General features: G+C 49.7%; 1 protein-coding gene across 6 annotated transcripts in view; it reads right to left on the bottom strand.

Moving 5' to 3' along the window:
• Positions 1-244: 244 nt before the first annotated feature.
• LOC139052223 (three-prime repair exonuclease 1-like) overlaps positions 245-24,397 on the bottom strand; it is a 60,088-nt gene continuing 35,935 nt past the window's right edge. For all 6 annotated transcript variants that reach the window (XM_070529319.1, XM_070529320.1, XM_070529318.1 and 3 more), the window contains exons 5-6: positions 18,600-18,739; positions 245-3,347 (exon numbers count right to left, since the gene is read on the bottom strand). In XM_070529319.1, the coding sequence (XP_070385420.1) occupies positions 3,012-3,347; positions 18,600-18,739 (476 nt within the window). In that variant the 3' untranslated portion in view covers positions 245-3,011. The remainder of the gene's footprint in view (positions 3,348-18,599; positions 18,740-24,397) is intronic.

Genomic DNA, 24,397 nt, shown 5'->3' with positions numbered 1-24,397 from the left:
TTGTGAAGAAAACTGAAGGTCATGTGCTGTTTCCCATCCCCTCACCCACCCGCAAGAAAGGAAGTTGTTTAAAAGAAATTTACACTTAAAGCAGTTTCTTAAGCTGACCAGTATTACCATTTTTTTCAAAACTCTGAACATTAGTCTCCAAAGTGGAAAGATGGCAATAAGACAGTAAAATCATTCTCAACACCGGAATTAAAGATTCTGCTTCCAATACTGCACACACCATAGACACAGCTCCTGTTGTTTAGGAATATAATTTATTACAACACATATTCCGGGCACACACAAGTTTTTCCATGGTCACTATCTAAGCTTACAATGCTCATGTTCGGTGAAGACATTTTGCTGCATTTTCGACACTAGTTAACAAGGCTCTTCTTGTGACAACAGGCAGTTATTAGGATGTCCAGTTACTAGGATGTCCAGTTACTAGAATGTCTAGCAATATGCAAATGAAATGTGGCATACATAGCTACAAAAATTGAAATATCATACAACATAACATACGGAGGGGGACACACATGCTGAATAAATTGTTACAACTTCATCACAAAAAAAAATTAATACAACTTCATCAAACTCCAATCTTCCGTGTCTCTTCCTTACATGCATATAAGACCATATACTTGTACTGAACTAAACACAAATCATCTTAACACATTCTTACATAACTGTTTACCATAAAACAAATACAAGTAAAAGTGCTAGTGAACATCATATGAATACATAAAAACATCTGCACAATACAAGTACAATGTTCCTAAACTCTTACCATGCCCTCCTAGCCATGGTATTGTCATGCACTAGTGACCACAAAAAGTACAGTTAGCTGGGCTTTTCTCGTCAATATGAAGCAAAGCCTGTGGTATGAGTACACATTTTGTTCGAATATATATTTGCGCTTATCTTCAGATATGCTAAGTAATAACATTTCGTCAACCATTTACAGCAAATGTGAGGGGGATAAGAAGAGAACAGACAAAAACACATTTTACACTAAGTGTTCAATACAATTCCCTGACTGCCACTAAGGAGTCGCCAGAAAACGTTAAAAAATTACTCCTGCAATGGGAGGGAGTAGGATTACAAAACACATGTACATGTACATACAACGACTGCATGTGCAATCGCATGTGAAGATAATGATTTAGACAGCACTACATGGATCATCTATGTTCCTCTTACACTGCTGATCACACTTGTTCACTTTACACAGAAACTTGGCCTTCCGAGGTTTTTCCAAGGCACTTGCTACTGCTGTTAGGCACTGCTCGTGGACTGCAGTGGCACAATAAGCTCGACCTTCAGCCATTGTGGAGGCAGCATAACGTGCCCATTTAGTTATGGCATGGCATTCAGTAGGCGACATCTGAGCCCCCCACCTACACTACACTACACAACAGCCTTCCGCTGTTTGAAAGTTGTACTCTCTTTGTAGACAAAATCATGCGGAGGGGCACCATCTCATTTCAAGGACAGCAAATTGTCCCACCATGTTAAACCCTGGCTCTCTATACGGTCTAATTATGCCACCTATTAAGTGCAACACGGCCGTGTTGCAGGTCTGCAGAGACCGATATAGGGAGAGAAGCCCCTCCAACCTGGCCTATTGGAGTGCACTGAAGAGAATCGGGACGAGAGGACTGCGCACCAGAGAAAAAGAGCAACAGACGAGAACTAACAGTAGCCATGCCACGAACATGTTTTCAATGTTTGATGAGCCATGTACTGACACAGCAGTAAACGATGAGGAAAATGAGAAATTGACGAGGCTACATGGCCAAAGTAATGATTACAAGTCTTTAGCATAGCGCATACTTGGATGCAATGAATAAAACATTGATGCAATAAATAATAAGTAGTGACAAACAGTTTAAATTCACAACCTTCAGATAATGAAATTGACCCATTGCCAAGTGCATCAGGCAGGCAGTCTGCTTAAATTCCAGATGCAACAAAACAAATGTATTGTACCATTCAGAGAAGTTTAATGTTTAGTGAGGACATTCAACAAGAAATGACTGCTGGCTTTGCAAGCAGGTGATTTCTACAGTCACTAGTGAATAACAAGGTATGACAGGCTACCAAAACTCAACTCAATTTAGTAGACAAACATGCTGCAAAGGCATCACATACTAATACTCAGAATGAAAGGCACTATTTCCTAATTGAACCCTGCGAGACAAGAGTAACAAATCAAGACAAGGATTTCTCAGGGCATGGCCAATGCAAAAAAAAAAAAGTTCATTTGAAATCACATTGGAGCATCACCTTCGGTGGAATTAGGTGCTTGTCAAGCCTCCTTGCAGTTGTTCTACCATGAATAAACTCAATTATGAATTACTGCCTCAGCTCAGTTGGGGGACTGACAAAACATCACTCATCCACGTATATTGATACGGCACACAATTGCAATAGACGTCAACAATGCCCAAGTGTTTGCAGCAATATCAAGCAACCCAAAACTCTGTGCAACAAAATTGAAGGCTGAGGCAGGGAACCTCCCTTTTTCTACAATTCAAGACTAGCACTGCCTCACACGATGGAGCAGCAAATTAGCAGCAGACCTTAAAAAAACATGGAAATAGGTGTTGCACTGCCTGAAGTCGCTAAGTCACCAAAAGGAGAAAAAAAATGCACTCTTAGAAGAAAGGGTCAAATAAGACAGAAGCAGGTGGACTAAGTGTTTGCAGCGGTACCAAGATACACAAAACTAGGTGGAATAAAACTGAAACGTATTTCCCCGCACATTCACTACAATGACATCCAGGTACCTACACGCTAGGTAGGCATTGAAACTTTAGATTAAAACAAAAGAAAAAAAAGGAAGGCTCACTAGACCATGCTCCAGCGATGATCACCCATGCCAAAATCACAGGAGTCCACAAAAGGCTTGCAGAACAAGCCCCAAGGAGATGGCACACTTTGCTCTACCAAATTAGTAAGGATTTTGCAGAGATGCAGACAAGGACATTGTGCAAAACCCATGGGGGCTGCTGTTGCAATCACCAGGAATGACGGGCATCAGCTAGGTGTGCCGCATTGGCGTCAACGTAGGCCACGAAAGCTGCTTTCTCTGTGTGACACACCTTCATGAGGTCAATGCAGTCCTGCTCAGCGTGATGTGCATTGGACCGGCGTCCACAGAAGCGCTTGTAGAGCTGGTCAAGTGCATATGAGTTCTGCTTGCTGGCAGCCACTGATCCACGTCCCTTCTTGGGTGCAGGAGGCAGCACAGGCCAGAGGTGGTGCACAGCTTTGAGTGTGTCACAGCATGCAAGTCCTGGTACACCCAGAACGCTGTCCACATCACCGCTGCCCGTAGAAAACACGAGCTCATCCTAAAAAAGGGCAAGGTAGTATATTCTTGAAGACACTATTCCCAGATAACATGCTTGAACTTTAGAATTATATGAAAAGTGCATTGTTCAGTCTTCTGCTTTCATAGCTTTGAAGAGCATGGAAACGCAATAGCCAGGTCTTCTTTTGTGCTGACTTTTTACATGTTACTGCTGCGACAGTATTTTAATTTTTAGGAGTATATGTCACACAATCCTTGGGGCGAAGTCATACAACAATGCACATTATCTTCAGGAAGCTTGAGCACAGGGCCAACCCTTATTTGCCCACTCAAGCACATAGAAGTGAAATACAGAAACATCCTTATCACGCAAGTGCTGAAACCCAATTGCGATAAAGTTAATCGCATTTAAAAGAAGAATTCCAACTAGTGATTGACTGTTGCAGAATATTGATGGAGGCACTCAAATATTACATAAAATTTACAAAAATCATGATAGCTCCAAAGAACTTAGCAATAGAAGCAATTATCACAATTCTGTTATTTGTATGTGAATGTCAATTCAAAGCTGACAAATGCGACCTATGACACAAGACATTATACAGTATACTTTAATTTGACTCCACTTAATTTGATTTTTCGTTTAATTCGATCCCTACCAAAGGTGCCAGCTGGCACTGATACATTTCTATAGGACTGAAATTTTGTTATTCCGATCCTGACATTATCCTTCGTCAGCTAATTCGAACTTGGCTGGTCATCACACATAAACCAGAAACCAATGGTGACAGCAGTGGTGGCTCCAACAGTGGCCGCATCAGTCTAGATGGCACTCGGGGTACAGTGAACGTCACCTCCCATCAAAAATGCCTATTTTTGGCCTGCGCCAGGAAGACATTAAAGCAATAAAGTTAGCTCACAATAAATTATTACAGTATTTACCCGATTCTATCGCAAGCCTATACGAAACCAAAACCGTGTTAGCAACAGCCTACCGTTCGAGCCTACCTAGCCAGTGACATCGCCACTGCCATCACAAGATGGCAACAGAATGAGTTCTCGCGAAGCATGACAACAACGACACACGACTTTCAGTTTTATCACGAAAGCACATTCAAACTATAAGTTATTTTACAAGTTAACCCAGCGGCAATAAGTTGTGTCACATGCTCTAGGTATGGAGAATTGTATGTATCACGGGGTGAATCAGCAAAGTGGTTAGTCTAGGCGTGAGCCACTCTCCCGCTTGCAATTGTTGCAAAGCCATTTCATAAATGCAGAATACTGAACATGCTATGGACCATACAATGGGCATTTCATTATTTACAGACAGCAATACAGTAAAAGCTCGTTAATTCGAAATTTCGGATAATTCGAAGTAGTCGCCGCGGTCCGTCCAACATTGCATTGAAAGCAATATGTAACACATCCCGCTTATTCACACTGAAATCCGCACCGCCACCGATAATTCGAACTCCGCATCATCGTGGATGGGGAGGGTGCTAGTGCGCGGGAGCACGCTGGCGTCGCCGCGCGGGTCGCGCAGCTTTGCTTTTTTGATCAGCGGCAAGGACGATAACACCGTCGCCGCGCGCCGTGTTCTTTGTGTACGAGCGTGCGAGGGTGAGCCGGCGAACGTAGGCGAACGCGGCTCAATCTCGCGTGCGCGAGAGTGGAAGGAAGGGCGGAGCGCACCCTCTCTTGTCGCGCGCGAGGCAGGGGGTGAGGCGAGGGAGGGACGGGGGACGATCTTCGGCTGCTGCTGCTGCTGCGGGCACCGCATCTTGAAAGCTATCTGCGACGTGGCCAAAGTACGCGCCCGCGTGGGCCTCATCTTCAACGCGATCTGCGATGTTTGCAGAGTGCGCGTAGTGCCAGTAGCTTCATATGCGATGTGCTTTCTACGTTTCGTTCGCGTTGAAGCGAGAGCTGTACGAACGTCAATTCGCTCGCTGCTACTGCTGCGTGTCCTCACTCCAGCGTTCTTCAGCGAGTTTCCGCGGTCATCGAGCGAGATGCGTTCATGCTTACCTGTGCGCGCGTGACACAGTGCTTGCTAATTTATTTAGTAAGCGAATGCTTACAAGTTTATACGGCCGATAAGACTATTATCCTTACTTCGTATAGCTATCTACTAATTTTCTATCGCAATCGATGCCTCGCTTTTCGCGCGAGACTGCGACATTTTTTTTTTTTTTTCTCCGCCCCAGTCAGCGCGACGAGCGCGCGGAAAGAGCAAAGGCATCTCGACGTCGGGCGCGTCGGACCGCGCTGGCCGCGTCCGGTTACGTTGGCTGCGCCAGTGCTTCGAAGTATAGACGTTGTTCACGCCAACGTGACGTAGCGTGTGCGCGCGCGCTCACGCCACGTCAGACTATATACGCGCCTTAACCGAGCGATTTTTATGCGAAGCATATTACTAGAGCTCAACCCAGCTCCTCTCAGGCGCGGCGGTGTCGCCTTCAATACCACGTTACACCGTGACGTCACGACAGAGGAGAAACGGGGCTCCAAGTCGCGCCGTCGCCTTCAAGGCTGACCACGTGACACCGTGACGTCACGACAGAGGAGAAACGGGGCTCCAACTCGCGCCGTCGCTCGCGGCGTGGCGGCGGTATTGGCCTCGAGCTTCACCACTGGAAAGGCTGGCGCCACCGTCGGCGTGACGTGCTAGGAGGGATCACGTGGACATAGCGGCCGCGTCGGCTGCTTCGGGCGCGCCGAAGCGAGCTGAAAACGAGTTTTAATTCCCTCGTACGCTGCGGTCCTCATTTAGTGGCGAAATTTTCCCGCTTCGAGTGTCTTCTTTACAACGCTTGAAAGCACTAAAATAGGTAGTGGCTGCCTTTGAAGGCGCGCAACATGGTAGGCTACTGCTCGGTGCCGCAGGGCCGGACGCACGTAATGGAGGCCGGTGTCAGCCTTATTCACACGTAGCCGCAGGACAAGAAGCTGCGTGAAGCTTGGCTAGCGCAACATAAAACCGGCAAACAGTCATCGGCTACAACTCGGGTATGCAGCAAGCACAGACGCGAGGAAGATTTCTGCTACGGCGCCTGGTCTGTGATGTTCTGAAAACGCGCACTGAGACGCTCGCCCGAGTCCGCTGCCCGACTAATGTCGTGACGGTTTGGTCTATGAACTTGTCGATGCTATAGATACTGGCAAGTTCAGTGGAGTGGAAAGGCAGCGGAAGAAGCACATTTAAATAAAGCATTGCATATGGTCATGTTTGTGTTATGAATTAATGCACTGGATTACAAAAAAGGAGCAGCGGGAAATCGCACGCTGAGAACACCGATAAACATACAGTGCGGCGCAACTCGAGAAATAGTATTGAAAGGCCGAAGAATTTAGAAGAAAAAAAAGATTGAATCGTCGCGACGGCACATCAGTCCCCGTAGGCGTCGAAGTCTCTAGAATGAAATGATTTTTGAACAGCTCTGATAGCGCCCACGCAACAATGGTTGCTTGTATACTGTCAAATGCTCATATTCTGCGGCCTAAAGCTCATGGCACGGTGCGAAAACGCGCGCGCGGAGAAAGCGACACAGTGCGCGGACAAGCATGCAGACGCGCAGTCGGTCGCTGCGAATCTGCGCGATCGCTGCATTGAGGCTTCGTTCTATTACACTCCATTTAGTTATACAAAGACTATAAGAACATATTTCACATAGTTTGCTCCCAGCGTTTACCTACCTTTCACGCAAGCAGCCGGATCTGGAGACTCCATCGCGGCGACCGCGCGCAGTGGCGTTCGCTGTACGTATTCAGTTAAGAGATTGCGTCTGTAAACGACTGTGTGCTTTCAGTTTGCCTAAGATTATTATTTAGACAGTAAGGAACTTCTCTCGTTTCAAAAGTACTTACGGAAATGTCCGGGAGAGCTCGCGCGTGGTGTTTTCAGTGAGCGCTGACAGCAAAACCTATGAGGAGCGCGCCACGTGATCCCTCATACTACGCCAGCGAGGCGCTTCCGATAGATGGCGACTCCGTAACTCCTCGCCGCCAATATAAGCAGCTGCGCTTGCCTCTGCTACACTCACGAGGTGAGATGCCTCCTGGAGACAGAGCTGCTCGTTGGAATGAGTAGCGAAGGTTGCGGCGTGCTACAGAGACTGTTTCTAGGTGGCTTTGCTACGGCGCAGCGACTACGCGCCCCGCATCGGACGCGGTGAGCGTCGAGCAACGCAGCGTTCGGCGCGACAACGAAATGTGCGCCTGAGCAAGCGCCGCACGCCTGAGCCGACGCCGACGACACCGGCTTTTCTGCGACACGAGCTCCTTAACGCTGTCGCGTTAAAATAAAGGCTAGTATGCTTCGCATCCTGGGCTTAACCTTAGCTAAGCCACAGCCAGTTTTTTTTTTCTCTGACTTTCATTAGTTCGAATTTTGTATAATTCGAATTTTCATAGCATCCCCGCGAAATTCGAATTAATTAGCTTTTACTATATAATGCTGTCATGGAGTGATGACGGTGGACAGTTATGTAAATAAATTTCCATGTTGAGAATGTGAAGCTGGCTGTGGTTTCGTCTTTTTCATACTGTCAGAATTGGAGGCATGCTACATTTCTCCTCGCTAAAAAATTGTGTGTGCATTTGATTTCTATTTTGTTTAGGAGCTGTACATTTCTCCGTTAGTTTTTTTTACATTGAACAGATGAGCATTCATTTCGAGGGTGTGGGTAAATGCAGTCAATAACAGATTTTTCAGACATGCCTGATAATTCGGATGCCTTCACGGCAATGCCACGTACCCCATAGAGCCAATGTATAAGGACGTCTGAAATTTCAGAAGCTGAAACCCTTCGCAGTCTTATCTTTTGGACTTTTTGCCGCGACCACAGATCGGAAATGGCATTAATGGAAGCCACCACCGCCACCATTTTGATTATTTCATAGCCTTGAACCAGCACTCTTGCACACGGCTCTTTGCAAGGGTGCAAATTTTCCAATCAATGCAACATTATTTTCATTGCAACTTTTGCTCAGGAGTCAACAGTTTCAGCCCCAATAGGTGCAAACTTTTTCTTTTCAAATATTCAGTCGAAATCCCGTGAAGTGAACAGAGAACTTTCCCAAGCAAAGTGCTTTAATATTGTTACGGGGATGTTGGGAGTATAGACAGACTGTATTCACAATATACATATATACAAGCAGAGTCTGTGTGGTCAGGACGGCTGACCAGCAACAACACGCAGCAGCCAACGTCTCGCGATCTTCTTCCTTTCTCTTCTTTTATCCTTCCGTAACAATATCATTCCAAAAGTTACCATATTCACTTGCATAATGAACACACTCGCGTAATGAATGCACCCCTAAATTAGCCGCGAAAATTTTGTATTTTTTTTCCTTGCGTAATGAATGCACCCCCCACTTTGCAGTCCCACGACCAAACAGCCATGCTGCAGTTTTTCGGAGAGACTACAAACTCTGACTCACGCACATGTGTTTAGAGCAAGCACACTTAATGCTTAACAGATCCTTTCCACCAGTGGCGGCGCAAAGGCACCTCGCAGAGAAAGAAACAGAACTGGCTCTCTGCAACATAAGCAGTTTATGTACTTTACGCTGACGTAATGGCAGAGCGCACGCACAGGATTCGCGGCATGGCGCGGCACACAGGAGAGATGAAGTAAGAAGGGGCGGCCGGCACTTTATCAGCATAATGGTCCTAGTCGGGCATAGTGTTATGGCTATGGCTCGCTTTTCTGTCTGCCTTGGGTTTCGATGTGTGTGATGGGCCTTAAGTCGAGTTATACGCCTGCTGCGGGACAAAGTTTATCTGCTCACAAAACTGAAACGCTGATTAGACATCGATAAAATTTGACATGCCGATTAGCAGGACGGTCGAGGAAAGAGACGCACACAGCGTGCTTGTCAAAAAAGGTGCAGGTTTCAACGTGATGCTTGCGATAATAGCAGATGGCCGGAAGCGGCTGCAAGGACGAGCTGGGGCGCGATCGGAGATTGCTCTTGGGAGCGTGGGTTCAGTTTCGCCGTGCGCGATTGGCCTAGGTCATGCCGATTTCGTGCGGCTGATGTGTTGGTTCTTTAAATTTATGGCAGAACCACGATGTGAATGAAGCGGCCAGCGACCTGAACGGCAGGTCTGGTGGTTCCGATGCGGATTAATGTTACGGTTTGCAAATCGTATATATGTATCTTTACTGCAAAGATAAGTTATCATATGCATGTTACAAATCATTACCATCTTTCTCGATTTTTGCTGTTCCGAAAATGTCTCCATGAAATTCGCCCCACATAATGAACGCACCCACCAACTTTGCTTCAGTATATTGAGAAAAAAGGTGCATTCATTACGTAGGTACAAATGGTATTAGGCGGTCATTGAGCACAAGAGAACGAACGCCATCAATGTTTTCATCTTCGCACGAGGCGGTGGGGCATCCTCATGCATCATGGTTGAGGATGCCCAACTTCGCAACTCTGATATTGATCCTTCTTTCTGTCCATTCTTCAATCTCCATTTTGGCCGACTAAAGAAAGTGGCTTACACAAAAAGTGCACGCATAAAATTCTGCCATGTGATACAGCACTCCAGCTTGCACTACCAGCCAACCAAATCCTTTCGAGTGGTGAAAGTGAGAGCAATTCGTTAAACCCTCACCCACCTCTTTGGTGACTCACTGCATAACCTTTTGGGACAGACCTTGTATTTTGGCTCGTTGTCCAGACCTCAAATCTTGAATGTGATGCTCCCATAATGTGCTCAATCAGAATCATAAATGATGACAACTCAAGGACATCGCATTGTTCCTCACCAGTGTTTATACAGCAAAGCTCTACCTCTAACCCCCCCCCCCAATGCATTTGTCATGTCCATGGGCAAAAACTTAACTAATCAGTGGGAAGCGCACACCGCATGCACCACAGGGTTCCTTGCAGCACCACCAGATGGCATTTGCCTCCGTGCATCTGCAACGCCAGCGGTGCAGGGGAAGGAAAAAAAAGAACCAGAAGGCTCATCTTCGAGCATAGCATTCGCCGAAAGCGTTTCTAGGTAAAGATTACGATTGCATAAGCTGCAGTTGCCAGGAAGCAGCAGCTGTAGCATACGAAGCAGGGAGTGATCTACCTACACTTCCATATGTAAAGGAAGAACCTGCCTAGTAACCGACTTGTGTTGTGACAGTGCTATGGAAAGGCCACATATAGTGAGAATTCTTGAAGAGCAGCGTGCATACAAAGCACGGCGAAAGTGCAGTAAAGTGCATTTCTCCTGTCTATGGTTTACTCTCTGTAGGTGAACGAAGTAGCGGCGCAAGCCAAATCGCAGGCCATTTAAACGTCTTAGGCTAATAAATAGGTACTTAGGCTAAAAATTAGGCAAAGTGCACGTGAACCTCACCACACGAATCTGCAATGTGGACAAAGTTCGTGCCCACGCGGGCACCGTATCTTGAAAGCGATCTGCAATGTGGACAAAATGCACCCAATGCCGCTCACTTCGTATGCACTGTGCTTTCGACATTCGCGTTGAAGCGAGAGACAGCATGAAGGTCAATTTGCTCGCTCCTGCTGCCTTGCTTGCTTAATTTGCTATTGCAATCAATGCTTCGCCTTTGGGGCAAAACGTTTGTCACTCACTTTCTGCAATAAAGTTAGGCATCGCAACGAAAGTTTCGGAAGTGAGGCGTTTCAGATATTACGGACTTTGGATAAAATGGACATCTTTTGCCGGATTATCAGGGTCCATTGTAACGAAAGTCGACTGTATATGTATTCTCAATGTGTAGATTGGTTGTATGTGCACATTGCTCTGCCTTGATGACCACGCAGGATCACTGACATTGCCTTTTTAAAGCGTGCAAACTGATACAGCAAGCAAAGTTCAAGAAATGGCGTAATTCCATCTCGAAGTTCCCTCCTGTTGAAGGATTCACAGCTACGGTAAGAAGTTGGCTGATGCCGTGAAGTATATTATTTCGCAGTGATGCCATACGCTCGCGCCATACGTACGCAGCAGCGTATGGCGTGAGCGCGCTAACTTTATCTTGAAAGTGATCTGCAACAAGTACAGTCTAGGTTTGTCAGGGAGCTCATAGCTTTGTGTGCACCGTGTTCTCGCCGTTTTGGGTTGCATTGAAGCGAAGGAAGCACGAAGGTCAATTCGCTTGCTGCTGCTGCTCTTCCTCATGCCTGCGTTTTGACAGCGAATGTCCCCTCTCATCAAGTCAGATGTGTTTATGTTTGCCTGTGCGTGCATGACACCGTGCTTGTTAATTTAGTTAGTGACCGAATGTCTATGAGTTTATATGGCCAATAAAGCTGCTATTCTTGCTTTGTATAGCTGTCTACAAATTTGCTCTTACAATCGATGATTCGCCTTTCGGGCAAAACTACAACTTTTTTTTTTTACTCACCTTACATTTGAGGGAAGTTTTTCTTTTCTTCCTGACCATTTGCATTTCGGGGGTTTGCCTTGATTTATGTAGATACAGTAATAGAGTTAAACCTCAATTTAACGAAGTCAGTAAAATCCGACTTCTGTAATATTGAAACTTGACCTTTTATGCAAATAAGTGGAGTCACCCACGAATTTCCCTTACACGGAAGGCACCGCAAAATTTTTCTATCAGGCAATCAAAATCATGCAATTGAAAGAAAGAAAACTTCATTGAGAAAAATAATCTCATTTTACCAATCCATAGCGAAGTTACAAAAGTTAAATCCTTCGTTACTCGAGAATTTCATTATATTGACGTTTGTCATATCAAGGTTTAACTGTACTTAATAAACATCTTCATTAGACATCATAGCTATTCCTTTGCCCGATAAGCTAGAACAAACATTAAAATTATATAGGAATTGTGAAGAAGACGCGCCTCGCGGCACAGCCGCATCGCCAACGCGTGGCTCGTCTCGGCTCGCGCTGTTGATTGCTGCCGTCCGTTTGGACAGTGCTTCGGGGTGCTTCGCCGTTCCCGGTTGCTGTGCCTTTACATTAGGAGCCGCCAATAAACCTTTTCTCAATTGGTGGAGGTGCCGGGACTCAAACCCCGTCGCTTGAAACCCTGGAGCTGAGATCAAGAACGCTACCACCCGCCATGACCGACAGCTCCTCCCAAATGGCACCGACGCCACAGTCCATCACCTGCACCGGCGTTCCACGACAACGGGACCCCAAGGTCTTCAGCGGTGCAGACGACGAAGACGTAGAAGACTGGTTTGCGTCATATGAACGGGTGAGCGCACACAAGTGGGATGATCCAGCCAAGTTAACCCACGTCATCTTTTATCTGGCTGGTGTTGCCCATCTGTGGTTTCACAACCGCGAAAGTGACGTGCCCACATGGTCAGTCTTCAAGACAACCTTTACGAAAGTGTTTGGCCGACCCGCTGTTCGCAAGCTGCGTGCCGAACAGCGATTGCGCGCCCGAGCACAGCAGACGGCCGAAACGTTCACAAGCTACATAGAAGACATCGTGGACCTTTGTAAATGAGTCAACGCCGCCATGCCCGAAGCTGAGCGAATTCGGCATATACTGAAAGGCATCGATGACGGCGCATTCCAGATGCTCCTAGCCAGGAATCCGCGCACTGTGTCTGAAGTTACGATGAGTTAAGGAAGCAACGCGCTTCGACTCGGCGTCCTTTGGGAAGCGACGACTTGTTGGCGAGCCTTGACATGTACGACCCATCCTCATTCTTTCAGCGGGTCAAGGACTTTGTGCGTGAGGAAGTTGCCCGCCAACTTTCTTTAGTCCCCTTCACTCAGGAGCCCACCTCCTGTCTTCCAAACACGCTCCGCACCCTCATTTCCGAAGAGGTCGCCCAAGTTGTCCTTTCCGCACACCATCAGCCGCCTGAAGCCGCGAATCTGAACTCTACGCGGGCAGTGCAGCCTGTCGCCACGCATCTCACCTATGCGCAGCCAGTCCTGCCTGTGGCCGCGCCTCTTACGTACGCGCAGGCAGTACGCACGCCTCCACAGGCGTTTTTCACGACCCAGTCCCAACCACTGTCACCGGAAGCCCATGCTACATCTTGGACCGCACCGCGAGCTAATCCTTGGAGGACACCTGACAATTGAACCATCTGTTATTCTTGCTGCACTCCCGGACACGTCGCCCGATATTGCCGCCGTCACCCTCAAGCGTTCGGCGACGCCTCGCGGCCCTTCCAGTACGGCAGCCAGCCATTTCACCAATACGCCACTCCTTCCCCCCAACCGTACGCTCGTGCTGACATCCCAGAATTTCCTTCGCGTCGCTCGCCATCCCCTCGCCGACGCTCGCTCTCCCCAATGCGACAGCGACCCGCACCACCTGACCAGGAAAACTGAACGTCGCAGTTCTAGAGGCAAGAACTGCGCCCCATTCGAACTGTCAAACTCCTCACGCCTCTCCTGCTAAGGTGGTCGAAATTTGTGTAGAAGGTGTTACTGCATTCGCTCTTGTGGATACCGGCGCAGCCGTTTCTGTGATAGCCGCCAAACTGTGCCGTTCGCTGCGCAAGGTGACCACGCCGCTTTCTGGACTGTCGCTTCGTACGGCAAGCGCGCAGCACGTCACTCCGCACGCAGCCTGTACTGTACGTGTGCTTATTCACGGCATTGTTTACATCGTCGAGTGTACTGTTCTTCCCACCTGCTCGCATGACGTCATCCTCGAATGGGACTTCTTATCCAGTCATAAAGCCGTGATCGACTGCGCACGCGCCAAAGTTGAATTTTCCCCTTGTGACGCACCCTTGGACGAAGATTGCGACCGCCCATCTAAACTTACCGGGCGCAAGGACACAGATATTCCACCTGGCTCCTTCGCCCTCGTACCCGTCTCTTGCGATGCCATCGCTGATGCAACGGTCCTCTTCACACCGTCCGACGTCTTCATGAGCCGTAAATCTCTCCCACTACCCTTCGCGACGCTTGACATGGCTGGCGGCTGCAGCAATATATACTTTTACAATCCCCTCTGTGCCCCTATTACGTTGCTCATTGGTGAATGCCTTGGCTTCGTGGAACTCCTCGACTCTTCGTCTTTGGTTGACGTCCCTGGAGACTCTTTTGATGTCGACCCCGGCCAACCATCTTCGATGTCCGCGCTTGAGGAAACGTCCAGGGATGCGTTCTCGAATGCCATCGCCGATACCCTCACACCTGCCAAACGCACCGACCTTCTTGATCTCCTGCACAAATTTAGAAGTTCATTCGACGTTTCACAACCTCACCTGGGCCGCACGTCGGAAGTGCAGCACTACATTGACACCGGTTCACATCAGCCGTTACGTCAACGACCGTATCGCGTCTCTGCCGAAGAGCGTCGTGTCATTACCACCCAAGTCGAAGATATGCTGCGCCGTGATGTTATTCAACCTTCACACAGTCCCTGGGAATCTCCTGTCGTTCTCGTTCGCAAGAAGGACGGGTCTATTCGCTTTTGCATCGACTACCGTCGGTTAAATAAGGTAACGCGCAAAGACGTCTATCCTTTGCTGCACATTGATGACGCCCTCGACAGTCTTCAGGGAGCAGAATTCTTCTCGTCCCTTGACTTGCGTTCAGGGTACTGGCAGGTCCCGATGGCTGCGGCCGATCGCCAGAAAACCGCATTCATTACGCCTGACGACTTATATGAATTTAAGGTGATGCCTTTCGGGCTTTGTAACGCCCCTGCCACCTTTGAACGACTCATGGACAACACGCTGCATGGCCTCAAGTGGTCTATATGTCTGTGTTACCTCGACGATGTCGTGGTTTTCTCGCCTGATTTTCCTACTCACCTGCTCCGCCTCAGACAAGTTTTGACCTGTCTAACGAACGCTGGCCTTCAACTCAACCTCAAGAAGTGCCGCTTCGCCGCGCGAGAGCTCACCGTTTTAGGCCACGTTGAGTCCAAGCACGGCGTTCTACCCGATCCTGCAAAACTTCGAGCAGTCGATGAGTTTCGAAAGCCTCAGACCATCAAAGAACTTCGAAGCTTCGTGGGCCTATGCTCATATTTCCGGGCGCTTTGTTCGAAATTTCGCATCGATCATATCGCCATTGACTCAGCTTCTACGCGGTGACGCCGCCCTCTCCTGCTGGTCCCCTGCATGTGACTCCGCCTTTGCTACACTGCGTCGTCTTCTCATCTCCCCACCTATTTTTCGCCATTTCGACCCGTCAGCTGCAACTGAAGTACATACAGATGCCAGCGGCGTCGGTCTCGGCGCCGTACTCGCCCAACGAAAGCCGGGCTACCTCGAATATATAGTCGCCTATGCGAGTCTCACACACTGACGAAGCCTGAGGCCAATTACAGCGTGACCGAAAAAGAGTGCTTGGCTTAAGTATGAGCACTTGGCAAGTTCCGACCATATCTGTACGGGCGCCCATTCGACTTGGTCACAGATCACCATGCGCTTTGTTGGCTCGCCAACTTGAAAGATCCCACTGGCCGCCCAGCCCGTTGGACACTACGCATCCAGGAGTACGATATTCGCGTCGTATACCGCAGTGGACGCACACACTCCGACGCAGATGCCTTGTCTCGTTCACCTTTACCTCCAGACTCGGCCTGCGCAAAAACTTCCGCACATTCCGTGTCATCTCTCGACATGGACTCCTTTGCAACCGCACAACGTCGTGACCCGTGGATCGCTTCTCTTTTCGACTATCTTTTTGGATCATCGACCATCCCTGTATCCCGAACCCTCCGACGCCAAGCACTTCATTTTGCCATTCGTGACCAGCCGCAGCACCGACGCAATTACACTTCTGAAGGTCGTCGGTGGCTTCTGGTGGTTCCCCGCAGCTTAAGGTCTCAAATATGTGCCGCTTTCCACAACGATCCGCAGGGTGGCCATGCCGGAGTCTTCAAGACGTACGAACGAATTCGCTACTGCTACTACTGGCGCGGCATGTACAATTTTGTACACAAGTTTGTTCGGTGCTGTCTTGACTGTCAACGCCGCAAATCGCCGCCTCTACGCCCATCTGGTGCCTAGCAGCCGCTCCCGTGCCCTGCCACACCCTTCGATCGCGTCAGCATCGACCTATACGGCCCGCTTCCTATGACACCAGACGGCAATCGGTGGATTGTAGTTGCTATTGATCATTTGACACGCTACGCCGAAACTGCTGCTTTACCAAGTGCTACAGCGTGGGATGTAGCCTCTTTCGTCCTACATCGCTTTGTGCTTTGACACGGCGCACCTCGGGAACTCCTCAGCGATCAAGGTCGCGCCTTCCTCTCCGAAGTCGTCGAAAGTTTGCTTTCGGAATGCCATATTATTCATCGGACAAGCACGGCATACCATCCACAGACTAACGGGCTCACAGAGCGATTTAACCGCACACTTGGTGATATGCTATGTATGTGGCATCTGATCATGGTAACTGGGACCGCATCCTTCCATTCATCACGTTCGCGTACAACACCGCGATCCAGGCCGCTACAGAAATTTCACCTTTCTTCCTCCTGTACGGCCGCGAGCCTACGCATACCATCGACACGCTCCTTCCGTACCGTCCTGACGCCTCCGAGTGTCTACCTATTTCCGACGTCGCCCGACAAGCCGAAGAATGCCGCCACCTAGCGCGCTCCTTTACGGCAGAGCAACAGCAGCGCCAGAAAGAAAACCGCATCGACACGCATCCAAACACGACCTACACTCCAGGCGTTCTTGTGTGGTTGTCGGTCCCTTTCCAAACGCTGGGGCTTTCCTCGAAACTCGTCCCAAAATTCGAAGGGCCTTACCGAATCTTGGAGCAAACATCCTCAGTGAATTTTCTCATTGAGCCCCTGTCACCACCTAAAGACTTGCGCCGGCGTGGACGTGACATTGTCCACATCTCGCGTCTCAAGCCCTACCATGACCCTCTGCCTCCCGATTCTTAAGGCGCCAGGATGGCTCTTTTGTCCGGGGGGAGATTGTGAAGAAGAAGACACGCCTCGCGGCACAGCCGCATCGAAAATGCGCGGCTCGTCTCAGCTCGCACTGCTGATTGCTGGCGTCTGTTTGGACAGTGCTTCGGGCTGCTTCGCCGTTCCCGGTTGCTGTGCCTTTACATTAGGAGCCGCCAATAAACCTTTTCTCAGAATTAATACTAAACAGGCGTATCCACAAACACTGAATGATCCTCTACATACAAAAATAATTGAGAACACTACCTCTTGACTTGTGCACAAGATAAACTGTGCTGGGCTCAGATTCCTTAAAGGGCCCATCACCAGGTCTGGCCATATTGAGCTGACAAGCACAGAGCATACATTATGCGATAACGATCGTGTCTGTGAAGTATTACATTGCTACACGCTGCAGAAAGATCTGAAATTTCAAACCGAACGTCGTTTCCCCTTCTCGCCGCACTCCAAGCCGGAGGATAACGTACAGGTGGTAGTATACCTACATACATGTGTTTGCACTGTGACTTCGCTTGTGGTGACACATGACTTCAAGATATTCAAGGCAACATCTGTTATGTGTAATATGTTGCTTGAATAGACAAATTAAAGCTTGCACAAATAATAAAGCACACAAACCAAATGTCTGCATGTTTGTTTTACTTCGAACTGCAGCAAGAGAGATGCACTTCTGTATCGTCTGCTTGTTCCCACGTCGTGCAGTCACGCGCGCAGACACCGAAACTATGTCATTTTCTACAGTGTTCCAGTGCGAGATCATGCTCTGCGATCCGCTTGTGTCTGCCTCAGTATTCGTGTAGCACTAGTCAGGTGTCCTCATGCACAACACACAAAATCATGTGCTGAGCAAAACAAGACAATCGCAAAAGCTCGCGCGCGACGCCGTCAGTGGAAGTGCACTGCGCAGCAAAAAAAAAAAAAAATGAGAGGGAGAAAAATGGAGGCGGTCCTCGAGCTCCGGCATGGGAGAATGCAGAGAAGGAATTTCGCGTGTGGAGGCTAAACGGGGCAAGTGGAGAGATTGTCTCTCGTGGCATTGGCACTTGCCTCCTGAAATCATGGGCTCGTGGCACTGAAATATTTCTATTGGCTATTAATCAGCCGATCTGAAAAATTTTAGCGGCAGAACGCTTCCTAGAGGACATGTAACAACTTCCAGCGTATAAATAAAATTTGTTATGGGGCTTTTTAACAATTCCTTTTATCTGCCGTTAACTGCTGTGTTGCATGCAGCTGCACCAACATTATAACCAGGGAAAGCAACTCGATGCAACCAAAATCATAAGTATTGAAAAGGAAAACAATCGCTGTAATATACAGCTGCTGCTCACTACTAGTATTTGTTGCAATGTTACAATGTTGCAGTGAGAGGCAGAGAAAGGCTATTGCCAATCTATGAAGAAATTAGTACCTACCATGAATATGGGAAAGTCAAAAGAGTCGCCATTATGGGCCAGAAGGCAGATCGGTGGGGCCAGGACGGAGAGAAAGGCACGAATCGCAGGCTGGGCCTGATGAAACAGGCCCTGGTCCTTCAGGAGAGTGGTGTCCAGACCTGCAACATACAAGGCACAGGCTAGAAGACACTATCATTGCATTCACTTCCTGCACAAATGCTGGGCCAAAATTGCGCAGAGGTTTTTGCAAGTGCGAGAACCCTAGTGTCCCAAGGTGGCCATTCACCAAACCTGGTAATGCCCCAGACCATGCAAGCCAGCTGTCGACAAGACAGAGTTGACAATCATCCACTTGGCAGAGAAGTTCGACAAAGAAAACTACTCAGCTGACAACGGGTGCAAAAGCATTTGACACAGTGTCTATAAGGAGGTGTAAGAGGCCCTCTACAAGTGGTTTCTCGGTGCCTGAACTTTGGTCTGCAGTGGACGAGGATGCCTCAGGATTCGAATTTCTACATGTGGACGATGCATTAGAAACATCAGAACTTCTAACCAATGAGGCGATTGTTGCAAACGTGCTTGCATATATAACGACAACGGCAGCAATGATGCGGTAGGGCAGGATGCCTCAACTTTGTCTTTAAAAGAGGCCCTGCGGATGATTCAGTCCCCCCGGAGCTTTGTTCTCGCTAGGAATCTTCCCCTGCACCACGTGGAGCACCTGGATGCCTTCGAGAAGGATGTCAGCAAGCGTCGCATGAACGAAGCAAGGCTGACAGACATGGGGTTTTCTCGTGCAAGCCAGTTAGAAGTATGTGGCGAGATTCTTGTGGCGATCACGCCTTAGTGTTTCTTCTGGATTTCTCAAGCTGACAGGCTGCCACGGCAACCTTCTTGAATGATTTAAAGGCCTCTTTTGGGGCCACTAATGCAATGCCTCAGTGGAGCTCACATATTGCTTGCTGCCCATGAACCCTCTTTGCAGTTGTTATAGCAGTGCCATTCTTGAACGCCGACAGCCACAGCTTGTTACGTGATCATAGCGCGTAGGAAGCAGAGTTAAACAGTTAAACAAGTGAACACAATCAGCAGCCAGATGGAGGAAGGTGGTGGGGAGGGGCACTGGACTCCCCATCATTACAGTCTGCTCGTAACAGCTCTGCCATCCACCTACAGTAATCCCTCATTATAACAAAGTCAGCAGGACGGCAAAAAAATTTGTTATAAGTGGTAATTCGATATAAGCGACCCCTTGAGAAAAGCTAAAGCAGTCAAGCTTTAATTGTGCCACAACTGTGAGCAAGTCCAAATACAATGTATTCAGCGAAGCAAAACTTTATTCAGGTGCAAAAAAGGCAGTAAGCTTTGGCTGTTTCAAGATCTTAGCGGGCACGAGCAATCCCTGCTCTAATTTGACCAAGCAGTGCACAAGGCCGTGGGCCATGCATTCAACCTTATTTCGCAGCAGGAGTAGGTACTCCCGTGTCTGCACCATAATTGGCACTTTGTGAGGCTCTTTGTCCGCCGACTTTTGATCTTCGTCGGGGCTACCAATGGTATCAATTAGTATCTCCTCATCCATCGCTGGGGCGAGCACGGGAGCAGCAGCGTCAGTCAACACAAATGTCTCTAAATCACCTTCTCCCTCTTGGGCAGCAATTTTATGAACAGCCTCGTACAGATCGCTGCAAGTCCGGTCATCGTCAGGCTGGTCATCAGGGTCATTGACAACGGCGTGGGTAAAGCCAGTTTGCGCAAAGCAGTTGTCGACCTTCAAAGGTGCGAGTTCTTTCCAGGAAAAGTTCAGCAAATGGATCATACCAAGCAAATCAATATTGTACCTCTTGCTGGCATCATATGCTGTGAGCATGAGCTGCAAAAGAGCTTTGCAGTACAGCTTCCGGATGGTCTCAATGATGCCCCGATTCATTGATTCCAGTACCGCGGTTGTATTTGCAGGCAAAACTTCCACAGTAATTGCCTTGAGGTTGTCGATCTTTTCATGGCTCGGACAATTGTCAACTATGAAAAGCACTTGCCAATTCTTTGCGTCGAACCGTCCATCCAGAAGGTACACAGTCTTCAAAAGTAGCAGCAGTCATCCATGGTCGCTTGTTGCTTCTTTAGATGCATTCCTTGGGAAAAGTTGCATTTCGGAAGCACTGCGGCTTCTCCGCCATTCCCAGTATCAACAAGGAAAGCTCGTCCTCGCCTGTTGCATTGGCACCAAACAGCACTGGGAAAAGCCCCTTACTTTGTTTGCCTCTGGATGAGGATCTGTCAGCAGTGGTGAATGTGCGATTCGGTAGCATCTTGTAGGAAAATACAGCCTCATCTAGGCTGTAGACATCTTTGTCTTCATACTTCTCAAGTAGAGCTTGGAGCGGATATTGGCGCCGTACGTCTACAGTGTCGCGGTTCACAGCCAGCTGCGCTTTTGCCAATGGTCGACTTCAAGCTCACGCCGTGTCGTTTAACAGCTCAAGCCAGCCATTGCTGCACTTGAAATCTTTATGGCCCATTTGGAGGGCGAGAGCTTCACCTTTTGGAGTAATTGCTGTAGAGGTCGCCACATTTCAGCCCCATTTGTTAGGCTGCCACCAGAGTGTGGCGCCCCCTGTGATCTGTGTGTCTATATATGTTCGAGCCCAATAAAGAAGGGGCATTCCCTTTTCGTCCAAGCAAGCGGCCGCACGTTTCGGTCCGTCCCTGCGTGCTCGTGCCCCGCGCGGCACCAACCACGCGACATGGTGTCAGAAGTGGCCGGATAACGGCCCCCTGCCTTAGCCCTCACCTCATAGGAAGGCACGAAGATGTCCCTCGAGACCGGCGAGCCGCCGAAACTGTACGGCATCAACTTCCAGCCGCCGGCACCGTTCGACTTCGCGAACCCGCCAACGTGGGCGACATGGCTCAGCCGCTACGAAGACTACGCAGTGGTTTCAGGACTGACGAAAGCGTCGGAAGACATGCAGGTACGCTCACTACTGTACTGCATGGGCCCGGAGGCCCGCCCGCTTCTCGAGACTTTCTCGCTCGACGCCCAGTCGCTCACTTCATACCAAGCCGTTGCCACCCGCTTCACTGAGCACTTCGTGCACCCGGCAAACGAGCTTTACGAATCGTCACGATTCCAGACGCGTTCAGCTGCCCGACGAAAGCGTCGACATGTACTACGCAGAACTGCGCAGGATGGTCAAGCGCTGTCTCTATCCGTCTGCTGCTGTCGAGGAAAGGCTCGTACGCGACCGGTTCGTCGTCGGCCTCCGCGACTCCCGTCTCTCGGACCAGCTGTGCCGGAACGCGAAGTTGACACTACAGGACGCCTGGACACAAGCCCGTCAATCCGAAGACGCCGACAGGGAAAAGGCGTTGCCCCAGAACCGCACCGAGCACTCCCGCGAGCTCAACCTCGACGCCGCAAAAGCTAGCAAGTTCCCCTCTCGCCGTCGCTCCGCCGCTAAGCCTCGTTCGCCGCAGTCGCTAGCAGAGCGCTCACGCGAGCCGTCCACATGTGAATTCTGCGGCCGCGCGCCTCATCGACGTTCAGACTGCCCGGCCCGTCGCTCCACCTGCAAAAAGAAAGGCCACTTTGCCGAAGTATGCCGCTCGCAGAAGTTCAAGCAGTACAAGCTCAGCTCCGTTCACCTGCACGCCGTCGCGACGCCCGCCTCGGCAAAGTTCATCGACGTCACCGTTGACGACTACACAGCGCAGTTCAAAGTCGACTCCGGAGCCGAAGTATCTGCTGTTCCCAGCGACTTTCCTACCTTGCCTGCCACACTCGACCAAGTCGACACTCTGCTCACTGGCCCGGGAGGACAGCCGCTGCGCGTGCTGGGCTCGTATATGGCACGACTTCAGTGGCAAGGGAAAACAAGCCGTCAGCGCCTCTACGTGATCCAGTCTCTCACTGTGCCTCTTCTGGGACTGCCAGCGCTCCAAGCCCTCCAAGTAGTTCAATTTCTTGATCAACTCAAGACTTCAAAAGCGACGCTGCACGCCGAGCTCTTCAATGGATTGGGCACTCTCAAGGACGAGTACAACATCCGGTTGAAACCCGATGCCATACCTTTCTCGCTAAGCGTACCTCGCAGGATCCCCATTCCGCTGCTCGAGATTGTCCGCCGCGAACCGGACAAATTGGAAAGCGCAGGCGTGATCCGTAGGGTCGACAAGCCAACACCATGGTGCTCGGGTCTCGTCGTCGTCCGGAAAGGCGATGGTTCCTACCGCCTCTGCGTCGACTTAACACAACTCAACAAGGTCGTCCTTCGTGAAAGACATATTCTGCCAACTGTCGAGCAAGTCCTTGGCCTCCTCGGCGACGCAACAGTTTTTTCGAAGTTGGACGCGACCGCAAGCTTCCACCAGGTGAAGCTCTCTGAAGACTCCCAAGAGCTTACGACATTCATCACCCCATATGGCCGATACTGCTTCTGCCGGCTCCCCTTTGGCATCACCTCCGCACCAGAGTACTTCCAAAAGCAGATGGCAAGAATCCTGGAGGGCCAAGAAGGAGTCGCCAATATGATAGACGATATTTTGGTTTTTGGACGCACCCGCCAGGAACATGACGCCAGACTGAGCCAGGTGCTATCTCGCCTTGCAAAAGCAGGTATCACATTGAACCAGCACAAGTGTCGTTTTGGGGTACCTGAGGTCTCCTTCCTCGGAGCTGTCATCTCAGCACAGGGCATCAGGCCAGATCCGGGCAAGGTTGAAGCAGTCAAAGCCATGGAAGCCCCATCGGACGTCGCTGGCGTTAGAAGACTGCTCGGAATGGTGAACCATCTTGCCAGGTTCTTGCCACACATCTCGGACGTCACAGCTCCCATCAGAGCCTTACTGAACAAGTCCGCGAGTTGGGTGTGGCAGCACGAGCAAAAGGCAGCGTTCAAGAAAATCGAGGAACTCTTGACGTCAGACAGGTGCATGGCCAAGTACCACCCGTCGTACGCCACTATGGTGTCTGCAGACGCAAGCTCATTCGGACTCGGCGCAGTTTTGCTACAGACGCAACCCTCAGGAGAGCGCCGCCCAGTCGCATTCGCTTCTAGGTCAATGACCGATACCGAGCAGCGTTACAGCCAGACTGAAAAAGAAGCTTTGGCAACGACGTGGGCTATCCAAAGGTTCGACGAGTTCGTCCGTGGCATCCCCTTCGACGTCGAGACTGACCACCTGCCACTCGTTTCGCTTCTGGGCAAGATGGAACTGGACGTGTTGCCTCCTCGTATTCAGAGTCTACGGCTGAAGACCATGCGATACCAGTTCCGTATGCTGCACGTGCCAGGAAAGCTGCTAGCCACAGCTGATATGTTGTCGCGCATCACCTACAAGCCACCCACTCCTCTAGACACTATCGAACTTTTTGCAGCACAGGTAGTCGGCTGCACGTAGGAAGTCTTGCCACTCAGCCCTAAAGACGTGCGACAGGCACAAGAGTCCGATGGCGAGTGCAAAGCCCTCGCTTCCTACTGCCAGAATGGCTGGCCTAAAAAGACCACGATACCACTGCACCTTACAAAGTACGCCTCGGTGGCAGACGAGCTCTCTGTCTGCGACGGTGTTCTGTTGAAGGGCGCCCGGTTAGTCATCCCATCGTCCCTTCGGCCAGCGGTCTTGACACTGTTGCATGAAGGTCGTCAGGGCATCAACAGGACCAAAGCCCTAGCTCGGGAGTCAGTTTGGTGGCCCGGTATCTCGACAGACATCGCCTCTCTCGTTGCCAACTGTGAACAGTGCGCTTCCACCCGCGTGAACCTTGCCGAGCCCCTGCTCTCCACTGCCCTACCTGGACATCCCTGAGAATT

This window comes from Dermacentor albipictus, unplaced genomic scaffold, assembly GCF_038994185.2.
Source record: "Dermacentor albipictus isolate Rhodes 1998 colony unplaced genomic scaffold, USDA_Dalb.pri_finalv2 scaffold_20, whole genome shotgun sequence".
NCBI lineage: Eukaryota > Metazoa > Arthropoda > Arachnida > Ixodida > Ixodidae > Dermacentor > Dermacentor albipictus.
The sequence above is the reverse complement of the archived record's forward strand: the minus strand, read 5'-3'. Positions and strand labels throughout refer to the sequence as shown.